Raw genomic sequence first — 19980 nt, forward strand, 5'->3', positions numbered from 1 at the left:
CTGTCTAGGGGAAAATTCTAGCAAATTTTCATACAAAACCAAAAAAAGGCTCGCTACATCAAACTTCTCCCTGAGGTAGCCTGTGGTTGCTGGGAAGGGCTTGGTGGCATGGCCCTCGGCAGAGATGTAACAGATGCCCAGGTGGCCTCAGATGAATGGTGACCAAAGCCTGTCACCTCAGGGCTACACTGATAAAGACCATGGCAGAAACTACATGAAGACATGGCTCCCGTGCAGCCAGCAGGGTAGGGGGACTGCTTTGTAGGCAGGAGATACCCAGTGCCACCTTCCCCAGTTGGCAAACCCCACATCCCGATAGCTTTTCATTAGTGCCATGAGCCAGTTAGCAAGTCATTGCCTGTGTGCACATCAGGAGCTCTGCACTCATTGTGCCTCAGTGCCCATATCCTGTGACAGTAAGCTCTGTCTTCTAGGGCAAGCTGGGCTGGTGCGAGGCACACCTAAGACGCTCTGACTAGGAGACTTCTACCTGCTGGCCCCTGGAGAGCTGTCCTGGTGACACTTCTGCCCCCTGACATTGCCCCCCAACTCTGACTTTGTCCAATCTGTGTGTCCTTTTATTGATCACTCTCTATCACCTGTCCCCTCCATTTCTCTCTTGCACATGGGTCTCTGTTTCTGACTTCTGACTCTGCCATTTTGTCTTTTATTTCACTTTCCCACCACGATTCACTCACTCATTGATGAAGTTGTGTTAACTGACGCCTCTGTGCTGGTCCATCCTACTCACTGGAAGCATCTCAGTGACATTGGCCATGGTTCTTGGGGAAACATGTCTCGCTGAGGTCCATGTGTACTTCTGAATAACCACACAGCACCTACACCAGGTGGTACCCATAGGGTGCTGGGCTGCCCCAGCCAGAGTCCTTCACTGGCTGCCTACATATCATTGGCCACATTAATACTTCTCAACTCTTTGGGAAGAATGATAACTTTCAGTGATGTGTTAGTAACTTAAGGTATCAGGCCAATCCTAAGTCAGCACTTGGTGTCAGACATAAGTACCTCTCAAAGCTCTGAGCCTTTATTCTACTTGAAGCAGTAAGTTACATTTCACGCAGCTGTAAGCATAGGACTCTCAGAGGCTTGGGAGAGGGGTCTCTGGGCAACAGGTCCAGGCTGCTGCTCCTGTATCCCTAGGTAGTCTTGTTGAAGGGCATGAGAAGGTGGCTCCCAGCCTGCTCTCCACTGCACTTCCCCTGTCCTACACCCCCAGTGAAGAAGTCGGGTTCACAGCAGGTCAGGTTGGCCCTGGACGCTGGCCCTGTTTCCATGCTTCCCAGCCAGGATTGAAGGACTTAATCTACGTAATAGCCTGCCTTTATCAAACATCCGTCATTCTCCTGTGCAATCTGTAAACAGGTTTCCTCTCAAGGGGACGTGTCTGCTCCCAATCCAAGACTGGCCCCTAAGCCTGCTAGAGATGAAGGGCTGAGTCCTGGGATCAGGGGTGGGGTAGTGGGGGTAGGATGGAGAGTACTGAAAATAACTAGGGTTTCCTGGCTTCAGGGGCCCAGTTAGAGAACTGCTGTGAAAACCCCTATCCTTTAAAATGTCCTCTTTCCCCATCCGGGGTTGCTGAGGCAGGCCCCAAGTGTTCGGGGGTTGTCTGTGCAAGAGAGAGGAGATGAATGGATGGAGCCATCAGATAGATATGGAGCGGGGATACCCTGCATGGGTTCAGTTTTTAAATCCTCTGTCTCTGCAAGTCTCCAGGGGCCTAGCATTTCAGGGCCATTTGAAGTCAAGACACTAAGGCAAAACTCCATGGAGACTGTGTGATTTGGCCACCCCTGAAGGTGGTAGGTTTAGTGTGTCCTCCCAGTCTTCATTACAACTGCACCCCATATCCTGTGGGCTCAGTGGAGTGAGAACTACCACAGAGGGCCTTGCACTCCATGGATAGTCTCTTTCTTGTCACCTCGTGTGTGTGTGTGTGTGTGTGTGTGTGTGTGTGTGTGTGTGTGAAGTATATGCAGTATGCAATGTGTCTGTGTGAAGTGTGGTGTGTGGCATGCACTTCAGAGGACGGTGACAGACAAGAGACAGGGAAGTAGAGAATGAGAGCTAAGGCTCCAGATTGAAGCTCCAGCTGTCCTTGCCCAGTGCTGACCCAACAAGAAGCAAATCTTTGCCCTTGAGAGAGGAATTGTTACTGGGCCTCCTGGCCGAGGCTGGGCCGGGCTCCAGCTGGAGGAATCTGTCTGAGTGTCTCCAGCTGAAGAATTGCTTGGCCTTGTGTTTTCTAGGTGGAACACCATGGAAGGCGACTGTCTGAGCTGCATGAAGTATCTGATGTTTGTTTTCAATTTCTTCATATTTGTAAGTGACCCTGGGTCTCCACTGGGTGTCCCCTAGTTGTCCCCTAGGTCTCTGGTCTCTGCTGGCGACAAGCCTAACCTCCTCCCTAAAATGTCCACAGGAAGCTGATTACCCAGAGGTAGATGAGTCTGACCAGTAGGCTTCCTGGGAGGCCTGGCACTGACTGCCCTAATCCTGAGGCCCAACCGCTACTCCCTTCACAGCAGACATTTCAGCCAGGCCCTGAGATGGACAGCCTCTGGCCAAGGATAGGCTAGAGAGACCAGGGAGAGGGCTCATTTACAACTCATGTTCAGGGCCTAGAACCCACATAAAAAGCCAGGGGCTTTGTTTAAGCTAACACTGTCAAAAGCAGTGTGGACGGCTCCTGGGGAATAGCACCTGGGATTGACAGGTGGCCTGCACATGCACACACATGCACACATATGTATGTGCACCTGCTTAACCCCCCCCACACACACACAATTAAGCAGTGACCTCAGAGCTGTTCAAGCCAGCCTTGTGAAAGCCTCTCAGGGGAGCCTGCCTTGACACTGCAGCTCTGCAGCTGGAAGCACGCTTCATCACTCTGAACCTCAATCTCTCTTTGTTTCATTGTTTTATTTTTTTTTTAAGACAGGGTTTCAACCAGAGGTAATGGTGCACGCCTTTAATCCTAGCATTCAGGAGGTAGAGACAAGCAGGTCTCTGTGAGTTCAAGGCCAGCCTGGTCTACAGGTGGAGTTCTAGGGTTGGCCCCATAGCTACTGAGAAACCCTGTCTTAAACAAAAACAAAAAACTGAAGACAGTGTAGCCCTGACTGTGCTGGACCTGGCTGGTTTAAACTCAGAGATCCTCTGCCTTCTGAGAGCTGGGATTAAAGGCGTGCACCATCACTGCCTGCCCGTGTTTTTATCTCTTAATGACTTACCAAAACGGGCTTTTTGAAAATTTATCAAGATAGACAACAAGGTGACTAGAACGTAGCCAGTACAGAACAGGTTTGTCCATATCCTCCAAACCACAGCCTGGTTATGAAGGGGCAGAGGTGCTGGCGTCAGGAAACCTTGTCCATGCTAGCAGCCCACCAAATTCCCTACTCGGCCCCTTCTGATAGCAGAACCTCTCTCTCTCTCTCTCTCTCTCTCTCTCTCTCTCTCTCTCTCTCTGTCTCTCTCTCTCTCTCTCTCTCTCTCTGTCTCTGTCTCTCTCTTCTTGGGCCTCCATGGGCTTCCCTGACCAGCCCTGGCCCACTAGCTCAAGCACCATGGCTGCTGGCTGTGGCAGGCTGTCTGCACTTCTGCTTGTCCAATTTCACATTTTTTTGTGTTTCCCTGGAACCTGCTTCCTGGATTTTGGAGCTAGGTAGCCTACAGACCAAATGGTATTTTCCTAGCTGGGAACCCCAACCCATTTTTCCCGTGCCTGAACCCTCCTAATTAACTCTCATCAGATGACTAACTCCAAAGCCACCGACAGTGATTAGAGGAGCAGACCTTCCTGGAGGATTTGTGGGGAAACTGAGCCAAAAGTTAGGGTGCAACAATCAGCGCTGGCTTCTCTTCCAGCCTGCCCTCTCCTCCTCCAGTCTCTCCACCCACCCCACCTGATGCACCTGTCAATGGCCTTCACCTAGCTTTCCTGCTCTGCCCGTGGCTTCTAGACCTGCTGAGTCAGCCAGGGCCAGCAGTGATCCCAGCTACCTACCTGTGCCACCAGGAACATCGGGCCCTGCTAGACCCCAGAACCAGTGCAAACGAGTTCTGCACACAGCAGCACCACTTCCACTGCTGTCCATTCTTGAGAGAAATGGAATGCCCTGCCCACTGGAGTCTGCTGTGTCTGCTCTGTTTGCCTGCGGTGGGAGGTGGGAATTCAAGCTGCTGGTTAACCATGAGGGCGCTGAGGCTCAGAAAGAGTCGGCCACTTACTTGAAGTCGCAGGGCTAATAAACAGCAGCCCTGCTCCAGCTTAAGCGGCTTCTCTCCCAAGATGAACAAGGCATGGAGAGAGATGGGCCATGCAAAGACATCTGTGAGAGGCTTTGGGAGTGCAGCTTGGCGGTGGTGGCACACGCCTTTAATCCCAGCACTTGGGAACAGAGGCAAGTGAGTCTCTATGAGTTCGAGACCAGCCTGGCCTGTAGAGTGAGTTCCAGGACAACTAAGGCTGCATACACACAGAGAAACCCTGTCTCCAAGAAAAGGGGGGAGTTAATTAAGCAACTAATGTGGCCACTGTGAGCCACCCTCACTGTCAGCGTCACCCTCACAGCTTGTCCATGGAGGTTTGTTCTGTGTCAGGGAGATCTAAGCTGCAGTCTTGACTCTGCCATGAACTTGAGAGGTAACCTTTTGCAAGTCATTGACCTCCTCTGGGCCACAGTGTGGAAACATCATAAACAAAGCTCTGACATTTAAGAAGCACTTGAAAGTCACAAATAAACCTTGTGTGGCACAGTTCTTCACAGCCTGAGGTGCCACACAGGTCAGAAATAGAGGGTATGAGCTACACGGAAAACCAAGAAGCCACAGGCCACTTTGAGTCCCACAGAGACTGTGGGCTGTTGAGATCTGGGCTCAGCATGTTAGGATCCTACCCAACACTGCAGGCTGCAGCACTTCAGACCCAGGCCTCACTGAGGGAAGGGTGTGGAAGAAACATCTAACTGCACTGTCTGCCCTCTTTTCTCCGTGCCTGCCTGTGGACAGCTGGGAGGAGCCTGCCTGCTGGGCGTAGGCATCTGGGTCCTCGTGGATCCGACTGGCTTCCGGGAGATTGTGGCTACCAACCCCCTGCTGACCACGGGTGCCTACATCGTCCTGGCCATGGGAGGCCTGCTGTTTCTTCTGGGCTTCCTGGGCTGCTGCGGTGCTGTCCGAGAGAACAGGTGTCTGCTGCTGTTTGTGAGTGACCCGTCCCTCACCCCCACTCTATCTGTGCCTACTGTGGGGGGGACAGAGGCTGCTGACTCCCAAGCCCAACTGGGTTTCAGAAACTAGAAAGTTCTTCCCACCTCTGTGACTGTCAGCATTAAGGCCAGTGGGTCCTGGGATCTGGGGATGTAACTCAGTGGTAGAGAACCAGTATCCACCCACAAGGCTCTGGGTTCAATCCCCAGCCCACTGATTGTGGCCAGAGGTCTGGAAGCCCTGAGATGTCCAGTTACTTACCCATAGCACTGCAGAAGGTTGATGCTGAGGCTGTTGCTGGAGTGTGAGAGTGTCATCTCACCCTTGGGTAAGGTCTAAGGTCAGGACACAGTCCCAGAAACATGAAACAGAGACTAGAAGAAAGGTTGAGAGAGCTTTGAATTTGGCAGAAGTAGGAAGACACACTTTGGCGGTGTGAGAGAATGAAGAACCTGGTTCCTCAAATAGTGGTCCAGGGAGGTGGGCGTGAAAACCGAGTTCTGCCCAGGATGATACCTGAGCTTTTGACATGAAAACTGCTCTCCACTTCCCTAGACCATGGAAAACTAACTAACCACTTTCTGTTTGTTTAACTTTGGATCTGGTAAGTCTGTTCCGAGTAGCCCCTGACCCAAGATGGCTGTTAAGGATAGGGGATAACTAACTCTATTGTCGCAGATACCTCTTAGCTGGGGGCCAGAAAAGGGTTGGTAACTGTATCTATCATCAGTTTACATTTTAACTTTGTGACCAGTTGAGAGGATCACGGCTGTTCTGGTTCATTCATGGCTCAGCAGTGACAGAGCAGTTTAAGGACTGCAGTTTGGTGGAACACTAGTGTCTGAAGATTCTTAGCTGCTTCTTAAGCTAGTCTTTCTCCTCTCCCCAGGCCTAACTCCTTGCCATCCCAACACACAGAGTGATCCAGTGATGCCCTGACTCCCCTACCTCCCCTCAGGAAGTCAAGCCAGTGCCCTTGGCCACTGCACACTTGGCCGTGTCGTCCCGGTTCTTCTGAGCTTAGTGGACTGACCTCCAGGAGCAAGGCAGACTCTGAGCTTTGCTGTCCCAACTCCTAAGCCTGCTGTCTGCATGGGCCTCTGCTCCCAGTTCTTAGAGAGAGGCCTTGGCTTCTTGAGTCTAAACTTCTTGAGTCAGGCTTCTCCGGGTCCAGTCCACCGCTGTTGGCTGTGATAGTCTCCTTCCTCCAAAGCCCCATCTGTGCACCCTCAGTAACGAAGCCACGCTGGCTGTTGCACAGATCACGTGCCCTGCAGCTCTCCGAAGCTGCTTGTTAGCTCTTCTTGTTTGTTACTTTTCTCATGGCTATGACAAATTGCCTGGCAAAAGCAACTTCGGGAAGGCATGGTTTCTTCTGGCTCAGTTCAGAGGTGCAATCTATCAAGGGGAGAAGGCACTGTGGTGGAAGCTTGAGGCTGCTGGGTCACATTGTCTCTGCAGTCAGGAAGCAGAGAGAGGCGCGCTGGTGCTTGGCTCACTTTCTCCTTCTAATTCATCCTGAGATCTCAGCCCATGGAGAGGTGATGCTCAAGTCTAGGGCACATCTTCCCTCTGCGCTTAACTTCCTCCCAGGCAAAAACAGAGGCTTGTCTCCTCGGAAACTCTAGATCCTGCCAAGTTGACAATCCATGTTAACCATCACAGTCTTCTACTCCTGCTTTGGGGGTACCCTTGCAGCTCCCTTGATGCTAGAAACGGGTCAGGGATCTGGAGTAGCTGTCCCCTCCCTCATGCCCAAACTGTGAGAGGTGACCTAACCACTGAGGATGTTCTAGGCAGGAGGCAAACCTGGTTGTGAGTGTGCTCCCTGATCTGTGGTTTTGACTGTCAAGGGACCGCCCAGCTCTGCTGGAGGCTGAAGCTCTCTAGACCAAGCAGCAGCAGAAGGTCTTTCTCCGGATTCTCCTGGGCTCTGGAGAGGTGGACTCACTGTCCTTGATGGGTGGCTTTCTCTCCCAGGAGCTTCTGTGGGCCTGGGGCCAAGAGAACTTCGATGTTGAGCCCAGCCCTGTTGCAGGGCTCCTGCTTAGGGGTGAATATGTACCTCAAACCTGCAAATACTCCTTGTGTATACATAGATGGCAGGCAATTCAGTGATAGGGCCATCTTGGTTAATGGGCTGAAGGACTTCCTTGTAGGGACCTGTGGAAGGTACTTAACACACTATGGACTGAGGCCCAGGGCAAACAGCAGGCTCAGGAGCTGGGGCCGGAAACACTGGTCAATGCCTCTCTCCTGGAGGACAGACCACTCATTTTAGACCCCCAGGGGGATTCCCTGAGCATGGACAGTGTGCAGAGATCAAAGGCTCTGCCTTGCTAGTAGTGAAACTGTCTTTGCTACAGACAGCAGGAGCAGGCACGCTAGAGGAAGACATCTGGCCAGGGGCTCCTCCCAGATTTACACACCCCCAAGTGGCTTATTCCTACCATAGCTGTGTGTGCCACCTCCCACGGAGGAAGTGCAATGGCCTGTGACATGAGCGGCAGGGGAGCTGTAGTTCCTTTTAGTTCTCAGAGCAGAACACTGGCCAGCTTTACTGGAAGAGACAAAGAGACCTGCAGGCACCCCCTAGTGGAATGTCCCTTCCACCTCAGTCAGCTCCTGAGTGCAGCAGCTCTAGCTGGGGACCTGGTCTCAGTGTGAGGGCCCATTTGTGCTGCTCCCCGGCAGGTGCCCAGAGGGTCCCACAGCCCTCCATGTTCACTGCTGCTCTGTTCACAATAGCCAGGAAATGGATGAGTGGATAATGGAAATGGGAGGCACAATGGAATTTTATTCAGCCATAAAGAAAAATGAAATTTATTAAATTTGCAGGCAAAGTGGGTGGAACTGGAAAATACTGCATTAAAGTAAGGTAACTCAAGCACAGAAAGACAAATAGCTCATGTTCTTTCTCATGCAGATCCAAACTTCTAATTTTTATTTATGTGTATTTATTTATGTGGGAATAAGTACTTCGTAGAGGCCAGAAAACTAGCAAGGGGCCCAAGAGAGGAAAAACAGAGGCTTTAAGAGAGGGAATGGGAAGATACCAGGATATATATGATAAGAAAAGTGAATTAGGTGTGCTCAGAAGGAAGGGGTGAGAGATAGGGAGATGAGGGAGTACACAGAAGGAGCAACCAAAGCCAAGGAGGTATGAAAGTGCCATAAAGGAACTCGCTACTTTGTATGCTAATTGAAATACATATACAAACAGGCACACATAAGAGGGTTTGTGAACCCTGCATGGTGCTATCCACCTGTAATCCCAGCATAAAGGAAGCTAATGCAGAACTGTTGTGAGATCAAGGCCAGCTAGGGCTACAGTGTTAGATTCTGTCTCAAAAAAAGAAAGAGAGGGGAAAGAAAAAGATGCAGAAAGCTCACTTTGGCCCCCAGGGACACATCTCTGTTAATGGGTCCATCCCTGCAGCCAAGCCCGGAAGGCAGCCTGTGCTCTTGACTGAGAGCAGTCTGGGCTCTGCTGCTTTGCCAGCCTCAGCTAAGTGTGCCCTGCACCCTGCCAGCCTGCACCCTGCCAGCTGGAGAGGAGAATGGGGCATTTGTTTTCCATCAAGTTGTGGAGAAGGTTGAGAGCCGGGACAGGCTGAATCAGCCTAGTCCTCTTAGGATAGCAAAGAGCTGTCCCAGCCAGGTCCTCGCTGGCCCTGTCTCCACATGGACCCTTCCACTCCCTCTCAGTTCCTCTTCCTGCTCATTTTCTCCCCCCCCCCCACCACTCCGCCTCTCTGTTTCCTGCTCACCCCGCTCCCAGGTCCAGTTCACAAAAGCCTAAAGTCAGTGTGGACCAGAGGCAGAGCAGAATACTCAGACTGCTGCCATCCAAACCAGGGCTATTCAGGCCCCAACCCAAAATAGATCTTTACAGGCCAAAATCGTACACAAGAGAGCTACACTAGAGCTGTGGGCATGTGTGTAGGTGAAGACTGCTTGTTCATTTCCTGGTCGCCCAAACCTGAGATAATCACACAGAAACCATATAAATCGCAATACTGTGTGTCCAATAGCTTAAGCGTATTTCTAGCTAGCTCTTACATCTTAAATTAACCCATTTCTATTATTTTATATTTTAACATGAGACTCATGGTTTACCAGTAAGGTTTCCAGGGCATCTGTCTTCTTCGGCAGCTACATGGCATCTCTGATTCCACCTTCTCTCCATATATTTCTGTTCAGATTTCCTGCCTGGCTTTACTCTATTAAGCCATTGGCCAAAACAACTTCTTTAATAGCCACTGGCAATAAAACATATTCATAGCATATAGAGGGGAATCTCACATCAATGTGTGTATGTTCTAAGTATGTGCATGTATGTGTGAGTACACATGAATGTGTGCTGGGCATACATGTATGGTATGTGGTACCCTGTATAGTTTGTTACAGGTGCATGTTACATATTATGTGTGCATTTATGTTTCACCATGTGTATATGGTGTGTGTACCTGGGTTGTGTGTTTGGTGGGTTATGTAGTAGTATGTGAATTGTATACAAACACATGTACAGGGGGCATGCATATGGGAGGGTGAGGTTCAGGAGGCACTGATACTTTAAGAAGCTTTTCTGTGCTTCTAAGCAGGGCCTTATGTAAGCCCAGGCTGCTATGGGAATGAGGATAATAATGTTGAGCTTCTGATCCTCCTACCCCCACCAAGTGCCAGGATTTACATGTGTGCCCCCAGGCCCAGTTCATGCAATGCTAGGGACCCAGTCCAGGACTGAATATGCTAGGCAAGCATCTGTCTCCTGAGCTACAGTCCCTACTGCAAGGCTTTCTGGAAGGTTCCAAGCAGTGTCTTTCCCAACTAAAGCTGGCGGTGTGGTTGCTGCTGTAGAAGAGGGCCACTGAGTCAGACCCTGGTGGCCTCTTGGGGCTCCCTGGAGGCTTTAAACTTCCTCCTTAGCCTGGTTGTCTGAACAGGAAAATAAAAATATGGCTTTAGCCATTCCGGGACCCTGATCCCAAGGTCTGCAGCAATGAGGCCTAGATCCGGAGCAAACCTCCCTGGTTCTGGGGCTAAGAACCCCAAGTCTAAGGACAGTTGGCCCTGTGACTAGTCACCTAATGACTAAAATAGCTAACAATGGCAGCACATGTGTGGGTCAGTGTCCCCAACACTAGCTCTTGCCATGCCTCTATTAAGGATCTCTGGCCATTTCCTGTGTGTCTCCTCTGAATGTCACAAGAAGCCCTATGTCCAACTTACCTAAAGATTCTAATTTTAACGAGGGTGGGGAGGGGAAAGAGAAGGAAGGGGAGGAGAGTGAGTGTATTTAGCAATTACCTTAGCTGTACTGTGTGGAACTTGGTGACTGTTTATTAGGAAGGAGAACCAGGACATTCATCATGGGGAAGAGCACCCAGGCTTAACAGAGGTGGGGATCAAAGGGCAGGTGTTTCCTGGGAGGGTATCCTAGCCCTGTAAACAGAGACTGCTCTGTCATTTCCTGGCTGCCCTGACCCAGATAATCACACAGAAACTATATTAATTATAACAGTGTTTGGCCAATGTCTCATGTGTATTTCCAGCTAGCTCTTATATCTTAAATTAACCCATTTTTATTATTCTCTGTTATACTGGTAAAGCTTCCATGTCTGTCTTCTTTGACAGCTACATGGTGTCTCTTTGACTCGGCCTACTCTCTCTCTTTATCTCTGTTCGTTTTTCCTACTTGACTGTACTCTGCTAAGCCATTGGATGAAACTTTATTCATTAACCAATAAAAGCAACACATGTACAGAAGGACCTCCCACATCCTAGGCCCCTGGGAAAAGTCCCAAGCAGTGAGAAGCTGCTGGAGTGGGAGGGAGTAACCCGGCTGGAGGAGCCCAGGGGGCTGGAAATAGCATCGCCTCTGATGTAGGTGTTGCAACCTGAACTTTCCACTTGAAATTCACACCCTGTGCAAGGCAGATCTGCGATGGGAGCTCCCAGCCTCCCTGCCTCTGCTGCTCTTCCCCTTTCCCAGACCAAGATTTGCCCCATTCAGTCTTGGCCTCTCTCCTGAGGCTTGAGCAGCCCAGCCCAGGGTGAGCCTATGTCTGCCTTGTGTATGTTGGTTGACCTGTCCGTGCCAGCCCAGCCCAGAGTGAGCCTGCGTCTGCCTTGTGTGTGTTGGTTGGCCTGTTCATGGAAGGATGGACAGCTTTGGGAAGGAGGCACAAGGAGGAGACAGATCAAAGATGTTGGTGAGCTTGAGCTTTGATATTTGGCTGTGCAGCAAGAAGCCCCAAGTGGGAGAGGGTTGGTCTGAGGCTTTTCAGTCTTCACACCTTTGGGCCAGTCATCAACTCCCCAGCCTCAGCTTCCTCTTCTATGGACAAGGGAAAGCAATAGAGAAGAGTCATGGGGAAGACAGTGGTCATATATCCCAAGGCCATCTAAGATAGGCCTTCTCTCTTCAGACATGTCATTGACAGACCATTTGACAGGTCTATGGGTCTTTCTGTGTCTTACAGCCGTCCTTCACTCTTCCCAAAGAATGCTCAACAGTTTGGGACCTCTGGGGAAGCTGTGTTAAGGTAGAAAAGCCACAGTGAGAACATGACTGGGCTCTACCAAGATGAGGATAAAGTGACAGAGTTTCTGATGAGGAAGAACATATGAGAGAAACCCCTCTGAGCCATTCACTGTGGCCCAGGGCATCCGGGAAGTCATGGCTAAGTGGCTGAGTTCTGAGCAAGAGGCAGGTTCTATAGCTCATCCAAGTAGCCTGGGGACACTTCCACAGCATGGGGACATCTTCACTTCCATTACATCATCGATCCTCATTACCAGCCCCATGTTGAGATTTCCTCAGGCTAAATCCAATACACCATCTCCTGGTTCAGTATAGGCTGAGTGTGGCCAGGAGGATGGGATATAGGGACCAGCCCCTGTGTGTGCCCGCTCACTGTGGATCCTCTGCTGGTGGCATAGAGTTTGTACTGCAATATTTTCTGAGCCAAGTCCAAAACAGTGTTGGTGAGGCCAGGGCCTGAAACACACAGCACATCACAGAATCGTCATGACAGTCTGTCCATTTGTGAGGCCTCTCAGATGCTGGAGGAAGGCAGCCTGCAGTGAGCGGCTAAGTCCTACAGCAAGGATCTGTTGGGCGCTGGGCCGGGTGTCTCTGTTGATGCTATGATGAGAGAGGATCTGCTGAGAGAGGTCAGGAAGGCCTCTCAGGAGTGAGGCTGGAGCTTAACTTTGCCACAAGGGACCACCCAGCACGGGAGGGCCCCACACCAGAGCATCCTGGTTAATCTGTGGATCATAGGAATTTAGTGAGGGGAGAAGACAGGTCTCTGTGTTGAACATCAAACTCTCCTCCCCTGGACTTTCTTGGAGTCCCACTACCTTCCTGACCATCTCACGCCTCTGTTTCAGCTGAAGATAATATGGTTTCCCTGCTTCCACTGAAGACAGCATAGCCTCACTATTTCCATGGCAACCAGAGGCACAGGGGCAGGAAAAAAAGTGGCCTTGAGGTTGACAGGGTGGGAAACCCAGCCTGGGATCCCCAAGAATTCAGAATCCCACAGCTTGGATAATTGTTAAAGTGAGATGTCTCTAAAGGAAGCCCAAGCAGATTCCAGCAGCAGCTGCAGCCTCCTCCTCCCAGGGCCCCCAGTTACACACGACACAAAGCAGCCTCTCTAGGTGACCATGTACTGGGAAGACAGATTTATTTGTCTGCATTGCTCATACGTTTTATTGCAACTCTGCGGCTCCGAGGGTAGATCCTTGGTGTGTTTGTTACAAAAACAGTGATTTATGGAGGTGATGGTCTGTCTTACAAGATGAGTGCGCTCCATCTATCACAGGGGGTGTGGAGGACGGTGCCCACGTGGGCCTCATGACTGCCCTCTCTCTGCAGTTTTTCATCTTTATCCTGGTCATCTTCCTGGTAGAGCTCTCCGCAGCCATCCTGGCCTTCATCTTCAGGGAACACGTATGTACCACCCGGCTTTCCACCCTGCTACCCTCACTGTCCACTGAGCTCTGGGGGCCTCCTCAAAGAGCCTCTTAGAGCTAGCTGTCTCACGTCCAGTGCCACAAGCCTAAAAGTGGCCTGCACCCTGGAGAGGGCCAGAGCACCCCAGCCCAATGAAGTCTCCTCCTGTAGGAGTATTTTCAGAAGTCCTCAGCCAGGGGTGCCTGTGGGTCCCCCCTCCAGCCTGGTTCTAGAATTTATATCCTACCCAGTGACAGCCTGTTCGTGGGCTAGAGAAGACAACCTCGGTCTGGGCATGTGGTGTGCCAGCCTCTCTGATTAGCCTACTGTATGGTCCATTCATTCAAGAAACTTCTGTCAGCTCCTTATCCTGAGCCTAGTGGACAAGGCCTGGCACTACAGGTAGAAGGCCCTGACCTCCAAACAGGGGGGCAGGAAGGATAAGATGTATGGGCTGGCCTGGGACAAGGAGCCAGCCTGAGCAAGCTGCTGAAAACAGAGACGTTGAAAACATAACTGGGAGCTATGGGTAATCAAAGGCTCCCTCTTTACCCATACCTTGGCCTCTTGAAGGTTGGGCCTGGCACCTGTTCATTCTGAAGGATGGGATGTCAATCGTCTCCTCTCCCCCACCTCTCCATGCTCATCCTCTGAGAAGAGCCGCAAAGCAGATCAAGGGTCCCAGTGTGTTCCATCTTGGGGTTAGCTGAGGCCTGCGTATGCAGACATCCTTGTCACAACAGTGGCCTGTGATGACACAGCAAGGCCCCAAACCTTGGGAAGGGGTGCCTGCCTAAAATGAACAACTTAGGAACTTAGGATGACCTGGGAGGCCAGGCTGAGAAGACTCAGCTCCTTCTCCTCTGTCCCCAGCTTACCCGTGAGTTCTTCACCAGGGAGCTCACCAAGCACTACCAGGGCAACAATGACACGGACGTGTTCTCTGCCACCTGGAATTCGGTCATGATCACAGTGAGTGTCCCTTCCCATGCCATCCTGGCATGCATGAGCATTCAAAGCCATCATGTTGACAGGGAGGTCGACCTCTAGAGCTCTCCCATTCCCCTGCCTGAGCAGACATCAACAATCAATCAAGAATCATCGATCCCACTCCTGATCTTAGTGTGTGAAGCAAACTAAGCCGTCACAGCTAGCCACTCACAGTACAGACTCTTCACAGAATCTCTCCACTGCCCCTGACTCAAGCCATTGCCATTGGTCACTGATGTTAATAATAATCAATACAGGGGCTGGGAGATGGTTGAGTCTGTAAGCGCTTGCTGTGCGGTCACGAGGACCTGAGTTCCATCCCCAACACCCATGTAAAAAGCCAGCTGTTATGATGTATGCTCATAGTGCCAACACTGGGAGGAGGGGTGGAGACAGGAGAGACAGGGGCTACTGGCCAGTCAGTCTAGCCTAATGTGAGCCCCAGGTCCCGGGAAAGCTCCCCTCTCAAAAAAAAAAAAAAGCATAAGATGCAGTTGTGTGGTGGTGGGCACAAGCCTTTCATCCCTACACTCAGGAGGCAGAGGCAGGAGAGTCCCTGAGTTCAAAGCCAGTCTGGTCTACAGAGCGAGTTCTAGGACAGCCAGAGCTACACAGAGAAACCCTGTCACATACAAAATAAAAAAGGACAGCACCTGAGATTGTCCTCTGGCCTCCATGCATATATATACATGTTTCACACACACACACACACACACACACACACACACACACACACACACACATACTTCTGCACATGAGCAAATATACACATGCCAAATGTAACAATAATAATTAGCATATCATGATGTGAAATCATAGCAACTGTACATGAAGTGCTTACCAGGTGCTGGGGAGGTAAGGGATACACTGCCATGTTCTTCTTACAAAGAGTACCCTGTGCACAGAGATACTGGGCATCATCACTGTCACACAGAGGGCAGAGGAGCTGGGCTCTGGCAGAGGCTGACATCCCCTCTGGTCTAGCTCTAGCTCCCTCTTTCGGTTCTCTTCTAGTTTGGCTGCTGTGGGGTCAATGGGCCGGAAGATTTCAAGACGGCCTCGGTATTTCGGCTGCTGACACTGGACAGTGAGGAGGTGCCCACGGCCTGCTGCCGGAGGGAACCCCAGACTCGTGATGGGGTACTGCTGAGCAGGGAGGAGTGCCAGCTGGGGAGAAGTCCATTCATAAACAAACAGGTACGGCCCTGTTCCCAGCGGGGAGACACTCCACAAACAGGGCAAAGCTGGGGGGAAGCAATGTCTGCCCAGAGGGTCTGAAGATGGTGGGTAGATTTTTAGACAGAGTTCTGGTTATGGCATGGGCTCCTACTCATGCTTCTGAGATCCAAGGAAGTGGGGAGAGGATCACAGGGACAAGGAATGAGTTGGGTTCAGGCTGGGGTGGGAATTTGGGATATGGTTCCAAGGTGAGTTTTCCAAACTTCTAAGAACAAAAGTTGGGGCAACGGGATGTTCCATAAGCATATACTCTACGTATAAGGAAACTTACCCTGACCAATTGGGGCATTCCTTCATCCCAGGGGAGCAGACTCTCATTGACCTGACCCTAGACGATCAGAGAAGTGTCTAGACATCTTTCTTCTCTTGTAATCTGAGGGTTTCATCTCAGCCTTGTTTTTCATAGGAAACTAAGGTCCCAGCTTGGTCCCCTCAACAAGGAGCACAGCTCCACTTCACCCTTAGCTCCCTCCTTCCTGCTGACCAGAGGCCCTGACCTCCATAAAGATAAGAGACAGAAAGAGTTGGGTGGAGCATGTAGGGAGGAAGGAGGGCATGAGGATGAGAACTACTCTTGGGTTTCTCCCCTGGCCAGACTTTGCTGGGACTATTCCAAGTGCCAAGGAACTGGTGGAACACAAGAGACAAGGCCCCACTCCCATGGGGATCCAGTCTGGGGAAGGTGGGAGCTGGTGAACCATGAGCAAACGTGATCCTTGCCCACGGTGCTGGTTGTGAGATGACAGTGGGTTGAAGAAGTGCTGGAAGGTTCACGGGCTGGTCTTAAGGGTCTCAGAGTCCCAAGAAAGGGCATCAGGAGCTGAGACCTGATCCCACGGCCTCAAGTTGACACCAAGAACTCAGCTCTTGTCCCTGTACCTTGCCTGGGATAGGCCAGAGCTCGGCTCCTCTGCCAGGCATTCTGTTTTCCTACCCCAGAGAAGAGACAGAAATAAAGATGGTGAGCACTGGGGAATGAATGCTATGGAGACAGGTCACTGAAGGATCCGATCTCAGGCACCTGTGTGAAGAGAAAATGGGATTTGGGGAGCACCAAGGCTGTGGGGAGTCCACAGCTGACAGGTCTGAGCTGTTACCTATCCACTGAAAGCCAAGCCTGCTGACCCAAGTGCCCCCTTGCCCCTTTTCCTATGGGGGAAAAAAGTCCACCACAGCTCTGGCGTGAGGCAGGAGAGGCAAGGCTAAGGGGATATGAGCAAAGAACATTTGAGCAACTGAGTCACACCCTTATGAGAAAGTGTGACATCCCCACTTCCTTCAGAATGCAGCCACCCAGGACCTTGCTGAGGACAGGGAGCTCTGGAGTGGCAGGAAGTCCACAAAGAAGGAGCAGAATTTCCAGAGAAGATGCTCACTGAAGGAGCTGCTGAGGGCTCAGGGGCCAGGCTCCTGCCCCTCCCATTCTGATCTTTCTCCTGAAAGTTCTAGACACTTCCCTCATGAGCACCCTCCTGCTGTCTCCTGGGCTGAGAACCACCATATTGATTTTCCGTCGCAGAGTCTCTTCAGGTTCAGTGGGGCCAGCTGTTGGGGCTGCTTCCTTCACTCACATCCCATTGGAGCCATCTCTTCTGTTAGGAGCTTCCGCCAGGAGACCATCTCCATCTCCAGTTGGGTTCTCTCAGAACTGCCTTCCACAAATCCCAGGACACATTGTGACTGGCACAAGCCAGACTGCTAGGAGTTCCCTCGGGGATGTGGAGGTGGCTGGATCGGCACTCTGGCTGCCTTGGAGCTAGGAACTCAAGACAGTTCTGCATGAACAGTGGTCCCAGGGAGGAAGGATGGTGTGATAGACTGGAGTGGTGGTGAGGTCATTTGTTGACCTCATGACAAGTCTCAGTGTGAGTGCAGGCGTGTGACAAAGGTATTTCTATGCTTTCTGAGTTGAGGGACATTGTGTGTGAATTTGGGGAATGTTTAATGTGACACACTTTTGAGATATCCAGGGATCCCGAATAGGCAGTAGGGTATTCATCCTTGGGCCTGGGAAGGGCACTTGAATGACGAAGATGTAGGTGTTGCTACCCAGGATGAGCTGGCCTCTCTGTGGTTGGTTTAGGGTGACCATGAGCAGGAAACCAGGGTGGGGAACATTCCCTCTCCCAACAAAGGAGGCAGGTGTTGAAACATGTATCTAGAGAGTGATGTTCTGTCCCCGTACCAGATGGGGTGCCCCATGGTGGGGTGATACTCAGGGTGTGGTCAGTTCCAGGCTCTGACATAGGAGGTTGGCCAGACAAGGACAGGCATTTCTGAAGTACAGCTCTGTCCACTCAGGGTGGAGGAAAAAGGAATCTCAGGCCCCTTTCTGAATCTGGGCTTCCCTCTTTCTATGTGTGTGGCCTCAAGAGAGCCACCCACCTGGTCTCTCTGTTTCCAAAGAGGTAAACCACAGATGGGGGCTGCATGGGAGACCAAATGACGTAGGGCTCATGAAGAAAGCTTCTGGCAGAGGGATACTAAGGGTAGGTGGCACCGTCCCCTCTGCCACTCACGCCAAGGCTTTCACTGGCCCTGGGGAGTTTCCACCAACCAACCTGCTCAGCTCAGGTCTCGTGTGCTAGGGTCTGGGTGTGTCTAAGCAGTCTGTCTGTCCACTCGGGTCCCCTGCTTAGCTTCTAGCCAGCCTCCCCTTGGAAAATACCATGACTCCCATCTGGCCACTGTCCCTGATCAGGTCCCACTGTCTCCTTGCTCAGACATAGCCTCCTCAGGTTCACTTCTAGCCAAAGATACTGGGATTCTGGGTAGGAAACAGCAAGAGACTTGAACACTAAGACCCCAGACTTGGCAGAACCTGAAATCCAACAATCACCCCCACATAGATGGGCATGATTCCCACCCCTGCCACACCACCAAGCCAGTCCACTTGGAAGTCTTCCAGTTGGCCCCAAAGAAAACTCTGTTTCTTTAAGAATGTGTTTTGAATGGTTGAGGGTCTGCTTAGCCAAATCAGCTTGTCTAGCATGCACAAAGCCTAGGTTCCATCCCACCACCCATAAACTGGGTAATCCTAGCACTCAGGTGATGAAGCCAGGAGGATTAGAAGTTTAAGGCCATCCTCAGCTACATAGAGAGTTCTAGGGTAGCCAGGACTACATGAGATCCTATCTCATAAAAAAAAAATGCATGTACTTCATTCAGAGCTGGGCTGCGTATGGCTCTATGGTAGAGCATTTGCACGGTCAGCATTAGGTCCTAGATTCGATCCCCAGCACTGCTGTATATATAATTCACAGGAAGGACTTGTTACGGACTGGTGTCTGTGGCCAGCATGGGGGATAGGCAGTGGACACAATGCATGATGTGCTGGGGCCCAGTGGGCGAGGTCTTGTCTCCCCTGCTTATCTGTCACCCAAGGTGATGGAGCTGCAGCAGGCTGGAGTCACATAGAGGTGACTGCTTCTGGGAACCTGAGGGAGAAGAGCTGCAACAAGTTCACAGTCCGGCCGTTCAGGAGAGGAACACAGGGGCACTGTGAACCTCTGCGAGCTGCTGTCCACCTGAGTGGGGCGGCTGGGAGGGCACCATAGGACATTCTGATTGAAGAAGCCCAGCCAGCTCTGCCTTTGGGGCTCAATCCCCACTTCCAAAGAGCACCAGGAAGCCTGAGTGTTTGTGCATCTCCTCATACCCTGGATCTAAGGCTGACCTAGCCTTGGGAGGTTTCAGCCTGTCACTGAGGGGGGAAGGTCCCAATTCTTTCAATGACCTGAGACTTCCTTCTTCAGACATCAGTATGAAAATGTCAGCCTGGCTGGGAGGTAGTGGTGTGCACCTTTAATCCCAGCACTTGAGGCAGAGGCAGGTGGATCTCTGTGAGTTCAAGGCCAGTCTATCCAGAACAGCCATGGCTGCACAGAGAAACCCTGTCTTGGGCAAAAGAAAGAGAGAGGGAGGGAGGGAGGGAGGGAGGGAGGGAGGGAGGGAGGGAGGGAGGGAGGGAGGGAGGGAGGGAGGGAAGAAGGGGAGAAAATGGCAGCCTGTAGTTACTGAGCCCTGGAGCCCCAGCTGCAGAATGCACCTCCCTCATCCCTGGTCTTTCTTCACAGGGCTGTTACACTGTGATTCTCAATACCTTCGAAACCTACGTCTACCTGGCTGGGGCCTTTGCCATTGGGGTGCTGGCTATTGAGGTGAGTAGGGCCCCCTGGGAAGAAGCCCCGGGGCCTGGACAGCCAACCTACTTCCCAAATGCATGACTGCTGGCTGCTGCAGATGTCTGCTGCTCAAGAAATTCTTGTGGCCTGAAGTAGCATGCCTGCCTGACCCAGAAGAATAAAGACAGACAGGCCCTGAGGACATCCCACCTCACCTCAGCTCTACAGTCCAAGTGCACTTTGTAGGACACCTGAGCTGCCTTGAAGGCTGGGGCCTTCCTGATAAGGCCTTGCCTTTGCAAGTGTTCGGGGTGTCTTTTTTTTTATTTTTAATTTTTTAGAGTTCTTTTTATTTTTTTTAATTTATTTATTTATTAAGGATTTCTGCCTCCTCCCCGCCACCGCCTCCCATTTCCCTCCCCTCCC

At 51.4% G+C, this 19980-nt stretch overlaps 1 protein-coding gene across 3 annotated transcripts in view; it reads left to right on the plus strand.

Moving 5' to 3' along the window:
* Tspan18 (tetraspanin 18) overlaps positions 1 to 19980 on the plus strand; it is a 114871-nt gene that overhangs the window by 90970 nt on the left and 3921 nt on the right. For all 3 annotated transcript variants that reach the window (XM_026787713.1, XM_005364124.3, XM_013352568.2), the window contains 6 exons: positions 2271 to 2343; positions 5035 to 5229; positions 13124 to 13198; positions 14075 to 14173; positions 15206 to 15388; positions 19507 to 19590. In XM_026787713.1, coding sequence (XP_026643514.1) covers positions 2281 to 2343; positions 5035 to 5229; positions 13124 to 13198; positions 14075 to 14173; positions 15206 to 15388; positions 19507 to 19590 — 699 coding nt within the window. In that variant the 5' untranslated portion in view covers positions 2271 to 2280. The remainder of the gene's footprint in view (positions 1 to 2270; positions 2344 to 5034; positions 5230 to 13123; positions 13199 to 14074; positions 14174 to 15205; positions 15389 to 19506; positions 19591 to 19980) is intronic.

This window comes from Microtus ochrogaster (genome assembly GCF_000317375.1).
Source record: "Microtus ochrogaster isolate Prairie Vole_2 chromosome 14 unlocalized genomic scaffold, MicOch1.0 chr14_random_1, whole genome shotgun sequence".
NCBI classification, from domain to species: Eukaryota; Metazoa; Chordata; class Mammalia; order Rodentia; family Cricetidae; genus Microtus; species Microtus ochrogaster.